Source organism: Parasteatoda tepidariorum, chromosome 10 (assembly GCF_043381705.1).
Source record: "Parasteatoda tepidariorum isolate YZ-2023 chromosome 10, CAS_Ptep_4.0, whole genome shotgun sequence".
NCBI classification, from domain to species: domain Eukaryota; kingdom Metazoa; phylum Arthropoda; class Arachnida; order Araneae; family Theridiidae; genus Parasteatoda; species Parasteatoda tepidariorum.
The window spans coordinates 57,337,198-57,344,194 of NC_092213.1; the positions used below are offsets into that span (position 1 = coordinate 57,337,198).

Here is a 6,997-nt window from a genome sequence, read left to right on the forward strand (position 1 = left end):
AATTTGTGCAAAAATATATCCTGTTTTTTATTTTATATTTTTTAGTATAGAAATTATTCTTTTGAAGTTTATATTATTATGCACATGTATATATGTATAGAATTATTTTTACCATTTAAGTCAAATGTAATAATTACAGATATATATTATTTAAAAAATGTAAAACAATGACCTTTGTAAAATATAAAAAATGGCTTTTGTGTCGTTTGATGAAATATTTTAGTTAAAAGAAAAAAAAGAGTAAAAGAGCATTGAAATAACCTTAGCAGATAAAGGCAGCCTGTTTCTTTTCAGCATACGCGATGTCATAACCAATCAAGGATTGTTTTTGATTGCATCACTTATGGATGCCTTTTTAGGCAATTCAAGTGTACAATAATTAAATTAGTAAACATTTGAAAAAAAAAAACAATTAGATATTCGGTTTCCGGGCAGAATTTCCAATAAGTAAGGATTAAAAATAAAAAATTAAAAGATGTAATTGTCCATTGTCAAGATGAACTTCCCTACCGACTTGATCTGTTTAAAAAATTCTTAATATGCTTGAAAAATTCTTAGTATTGCCATTTAGATTAGTAAATAGTAATGTGCTATAAAATTATTAAGGTTTTATCATTATTAGTTTAATTTCTGATAAAATTAATTTTTCATTTTGAACACCGCCTTTAACTTTTTGTGTGTATTTTTTTTTCTTTCCAGATTGAGACTTTCAAAATAAACGAACATCTGTTATTTAGAGCTACATTAGTAATGGTGGCAGCTTGCAATTTTTTCCTGGCTGTTGCTTTTGATGTAAGTTTTTTTTTCTTCCTTATTCGCATATTATATATATACTGTTTCATTGTTTCAGATTTAATCTTTATTTTTGTTATGGACTGGAAGTTAACTGTCTCTTTATAATACAAATGGCACAATTCAACAGTTGAGTGAATTAAAATGAGCTATAGCAGATTTTCTGCTTTTGCTTTAATACGAAGCACATTATATAGTTGTCTGAAAAGTCTTTTTTTCTTTTAAATAATTTTTAAAAATTTTTGTTTATTATAAAAATACAGAGATATCGATTAAGTGTAAAATTTTAAAGTAAATTTGAGGAAATTTAAGGGTGAAGGAGATGTGTAATTATGAATGAGGAAGTTATTCCTTGATGTTTTTATAATATTGAACTCAGTTCCGTCAGTATTTTAAAAAGCAAAGATACTAATTGCTTGAACTTAGTTTATTGAGTCACTCAGAAGCAAAGCAAAAATTTCTACATTAATTTATCACCAAACAGCTTGCGAGCAAGTATAAAACCTCTTCAGTTTCTTTTTTTTTTTTTTTTAATAAAAATTGTTTGTTTTTTTCACTTCTCAGTAACATATCTGAAATATAAACATATATTGCTAGTCAATAGTAGTTGTACTGTTCTATATCCATTTTCTTTAAAATTAAATTAACAAAAAAGTAATCCTGAAAATGAAAGTTGAAAAACTTGGGTATGGAAAATTTGATTTCAAAATTAATTAGATTTATTTTATTTTTCTAAAACATACTTTGTTGAGTTTAACGCAAGTATTTTTTCAATTATGTTGCATAAAAGTTTTTAACTTTTTATGGCATAGGACCCACATTGGGAACTTAAAATATGAATGCAGGAAATACTTTTGCAAAAAATTGAATTTCATAAGATTTTGCAAAATGAACTGATACAGTAATGCAATATATTCCTTTGTAAATAAAGATTTAATTTAATAAAATCCAATTAATTTGCATTAAAAATATGAATTGAAAAAGTAAACAATACTACTCTTACAAAACTATACCCAGAGTGTTTCAATTTGTTTAACTTTATTTTGAGCACATATAGCAATGTTATCTTATTTGAATAAATACACAAAAAGTTTCAAAAAGAAAAAAATGTAACTTTAGGGATGTATAAATAAGAAAAATTCTAAAGGTGCCTTAAGTGCCACTATTTGGAAATTCCTTTTGTTTTTCTTTGTTAGAAACCTCAGGTCAGCAGTTGGCTGTTAAAAAAGTGAAAAGAAACATTATAATTTCAGTGGTTTAAATTTCCTGCACAGATTTAACCATTTTTTCTGTTACTCTTCTCAACAACCATTTTGTATCTACTTTGAACTGCGGAAGTGATTTATGTTTATTTTATTTTTAAATAGCCTTCAGAAATGTCATGTCACATGTTTTTAAGCTTTTTTTTTTTAAAATTGTTAATAGATATGCATTTTTCCATTTCTTTTCTAAATCAAAACAATGATGAAATAAATTATCATTCTTTTTTGCTAAATCATATTGACATGTAGTATACTTGTGACGTCGGTAACATTATTTTTGTTTAAAAGTGTTATTTTTATTATTATCAAGATAACTGTATCATAATCTGTAAAGAGCTCTAGGTAGTTTTGATTTCATTAAGGAAGCATCAATGTCCTACTTATTATTTTTAGTTTCTATAACTTTTTTGAAATTTAACTTAGGTTTCTACATTTTTTATGAGAGTTTGGCATAAGCAAGGGCATTATTTAAATGCAAACTATTTTGTGAAATAATGCAAAGAACTTTTAGAAGAAAAGAAAGGTACAGTGGTATCTTGTGCTCATGATAAGAGTCATAAAAATCACATTAAAGACTTGAAAGAACTATTAATATATCGTTAACTATGCTCCTTTTATAACTATGCTAGCTTAACGAAATTAGAAGAGAAAAAAAACTATTTTTTTAGATTTAAAAAAAATATGACCCACCACTCCGAAAAAGATAAAATAGTCGCTAATATTCAAGTGCTAGTATGAATTTAAAAAACATACTATACTCAAATCAATTACCAATTAACTTCATAGGTTTATTAAAAGTCTAATAATCTTGCACACCAAGATAGTAATTTTGCTGTAACTTTGAAAGTTTGAGTATTTTCTAATGCTTGTTGTTAAAGTCAAATTGCTTTTTCTTTTTTTCATTGCAATATTTTTTTAAAAAATAAATAAATAGTTTTTTGAAAAAAACCATCTAGATTCTAGATCTTTTAAGTAATTTAGTTTATAAAAAAAGTAAATCATTTTCTCAGCAGTTAATCAACCCCTTAGGTTTTTGAAAGACTAGTTTAAAAGGACAATTACAATTTCAAAACTTATGGTATGGTATGGTGGTGGCAATGATGTTTTCAACTTTGCGCACCTAGTACATGAATTTAATAACCAGATGCAAAATGAAAAAGCTTGTGTTTTATAAGTTTTTAATGTCGTATTTGAAAATTATTTAGACTTTCTATTTTATGTCATTATAATCCATTTTCTTCAAATTTAATCACATTTAATGTTTGCCTTTTATTTTAGATCATGGTTGCAAATGCTCAATGGCTAAGGGCATTTGTAAGAATCATCAAACAGAAAAAAGAACCTAAAAATGAATTTAAGCGAATTAATTTAGAACTTTCTAAAGATTATAACTGGCCACCTATTGACCAACCTATTTGTGCGAGTGGACCAATATTGATTTGCCAATGACGATTACTATAACTTAGTGCCTTTGTTTTGTTCTTTTCACTGAATGTAATGTTTTTCTACAGAAAAATGTAACAAAAAATGCATTTTTTGCATTCTATTTTCGTAAATTTCCATATCCATTTTAGGATAAGTGTGAAGATTTTTATATTTTTAGGGAATATACAGGGATGATTGGGGAAACTTACATCCCTTTCTCCCCTTTCTTTGTCACACAATACCGTAATTCATTTTTAATATAGTATGCTCGCTATTTATGAATCAGCCTACTACCCTTTCTAACTATAAAAAAAAAACTTGCAAGAGAAGATAAATTTCTTTAGAAATTAAAAATGACTTGTGATAAGTTTTTTACTTATATTTTTTTATTAAATATATAAGTACTAGGCAATATATAGGTGTTTGGTGATAGGTTTGAAAATCATTGGGGCTTTAGAAAATTTGCTTGAGAAGTTTTAGAATTTAATGTTTCGCTTACAATATATATTTTTGTGTTACATAAGAACAAAATTATCTAGTCTTCTGAAACTGTTATTTGGTGCTGCAGGCTTTTGTGGAGTCAGAACATTCATATACCCTGCTGCAGTTGTCAAAATTGACATCTAAATATATTATCTTGCATGAAATATTCCTTGGTTATAAACATAATGTCACTAGCCAACACGACGGCATGTGTTTTATCTACACTTATTTCAATGATGGAACTTAAAACTTATCTTTTTTTAGTAAAAAAACTGTTAGCAATACTTAATTTTTTTTTCTTAGTGAGGGCAGTGGTTAGAAAGATTGGTTTCCCAAAGGACTGACTGTATGGTTTAATATATTTTAATCAGGGATGCACAACCATTGGTGGGTCACAAAAACTAGAAAATAACATGTTAGCCAACATTTACTTCATTAGATTCTGGATGCCAGTAATATGAATGGCTTACAAATATGTTACTATTTTTTTTTCTTTTACCCTAGTACAGATAATAAAAATTAAAATATTGAAAACTATTTAATGTAAATAAATCTAGTTGAATGTAGATACAAAGCAATTATAGGTAAATAGAACAAGAGAAAAAAACAAAGCTAAAAATTTTCATTTACTTCAAAAGTTTTCTCATTTTGTCCAGAAAACAAAATTTGTGTCTAATAATTTAAAGCAATATGAAACCTAGATAATGCAATTTTATAAACCTCAATTTTCCAAAAACCGAGTAATATCTGGAGGAAACCAAAATAGATAAATTTGTTGTATATTTCTAAAATTTTATTTCTGCTCTTAATTTCAATTTTTTTCCTATAAATACTTAAGTGTATATTTTTGTCTTTGAGCATTTTTTAATGAATTATGATGTTGATCTGTATTTTTATAGTGCCATGTTTAGTTGGTAAGTTTAATGGCACTTTAAATGATTTTCATAACACAAAATTCCATTTAATGTGAAACCTCATATTTGCATGTTTACGTTATAGGGATCTTTTACTGTATTAGGTTAATGTATTTAAAATTTATCATAATTGAATACTCTAATTTAGTTGAGTAATTCATTATTACAGAGCACTACCAACAAAAATATTTTCTGTTTTTTTTTCTTCTTCATTTTAGTTATTAATATTTAAAACATTTCAAGATTCATGTTAAAAGGCTTCATGAACTTTGCCTTGTGAACTATGAATTCTGCATCCTTGGTTTTAACTGTAATAAAAAGTAAAGAGCATATATGTAAATATATTGTATGTATATGTAAGTAAGAGCATTTTCACTATGACTGAATGTTGTGTATTTGTTAGTGTATATTGGTTTGGAATGTTTTAAAAATATGTTATCATTTGCCTGTATGACAGCCAGATGCAGGAGTTATATTGATACATATGTTTGCTTCTGTTTGGTTGTGTGAGTATGAATTTTGTGATAAATAGAGTATTAAATTTATAAGATCAATCATACTTAAAAATTTGTTTAGTTTGTTTTGAGATAATTAAAAGTACAGTAGCGCCTTGATTATTCTAGTTAATTGGGGGCAGTCCTTATTTACTTGAAATAATATGATATTTGATATGCTTCGGTAACATCACATTTTAATATATTAACCTCACTTAACTCGAAAAATCTAGGTTTTTTTTAATAGTATATGTTATTTAAATATATTCCAACAACCATTTTATAAATGTATTTTCGTCAAATAAGTGTAAAGCTATTTTATTTTAAAACTAACTTGCACTTTAATCTCTTATATTGATTTTCCTTTTTTTTTAAACAAACTATTTTTAAGAAGTAGCATCTAATTTTGAATTTAGCTGATTTTTGAAATAGGTTTTATTGACTTATATTTACGAGCTTTCTAACAATTTCATTCTTACTGCAAAATATTTTTCTTACACGTTTAACATCATGCTTTCTTTTAAGAAGAGTTGAAAGTATAACATTTAGGCTACACTAACCGTTATGAAGGGGAAAAAACACACAGATAAAACAATGAAAATTGTGCGTCTTAAAATTTGGATAATCGAGGTTCTACTGCATTTCTAAAATTTGCTTGATTTCCATATCACCCTCTCAACACCAGCTTGTCAAATTTTGAGCCGCTCAATCATCCCTGCTTATGAATGCTTTAAATTATTCTCTAACGTTTAGTATTAATTTATTTTTGTACATGCATTTTTGAAAATGCATTAAATTTTTTGTAAAATGTTTTTAACTATGTTAGATAGAAAATTCTTGTGAATAATTTGTTTGATTGTAGTGAGTTGTGTACTTTGAAAGGGACCGAATCTGTAATGTTTCTAAAGTGTGTTTCCTTGCTGTTTTCTACAAAACATTAATTTTTGTACAAAATTTTTTTATTGCTTCTTTTTAGTTGAAGCTTTAACTTATTTTCCGAATTTTCATGCAATAAGCTTGATAAAAATCAGTTTACATGATTTTTAACTATATTTTTCCTTAATGAAATATTATCACTTTAAAGTAGTTATGAAGTCCAAATAATTTTGTGAAATACATACTAAGTTAAATTTAAAGCATGAATTTACTCTTATTTTTCAAATTTACCATCTATGTGATACTGTCCCAACAAAATATGTGATTTTTTTTATTATTAGTATTATATAAAGTTTATTTATATAAAAAAAAAAAATTTCAACATGTTATTATTAGCAGTGTGATTAATTAGCCATGGTTGTTGGCACATAGCTGTAGTTTGAGCTTAGATTTTGACTAATATTATTTGAAAAATAAATCAGAAAGCTACTTCATAAACTTTGTTAAACCAATTTTTTTTAAAATGGTGATACTGTTAGTCATTGTTTTAACCCTATTACTTTAGATGCATTTACTTTCAAAATTTTAACACGTTTAGTGTTATTGTAATTAATATTACAAATAAACATCATTGTTACAAAAAAATAGGTTTAGTGTGTGAAACGTTTAGTTTGTATACTGTTCCTGTGAATAAGTATGTATTTAATCTGTGTAATATGTAGATAATCAGCTAAATTGTTTACGAAATTAT

The 6,997-nt window shown here is 26.0% G+C and overlaps 1 protein-coding gene across 10 annotated transcripts in view; it reads left to right on the forward strand.

The window, feature by feature from the left end:
- Positions 1-6,360, forward strand: part of LOC107453091 (anne boleyn) — a 90,147-nt gene extending 83,787 nt beyond the window's left edge. For all 10 annotated transcript variants that reach the window (XM_016069777.4, XM_071187212.1, XM_016069773.4 and 7 more), the window contains 2 exons: positions 700-792; positions 3,333-6,360. In XM_016069777.4, the coding sequence (XP_015925263.1) occupies positions 700-792; positions 3,333-3,503 (264 nt within the window). In that variant the 3' untranslated portion in view covers positions 3,504-6,360. The remainder of the gene's footprint in view (positions 1-699; positions 793-3,332) is intronic.
- The last annotated feature ends 637 nt before the right edge of the window (positions 6,361-6,997 follow it).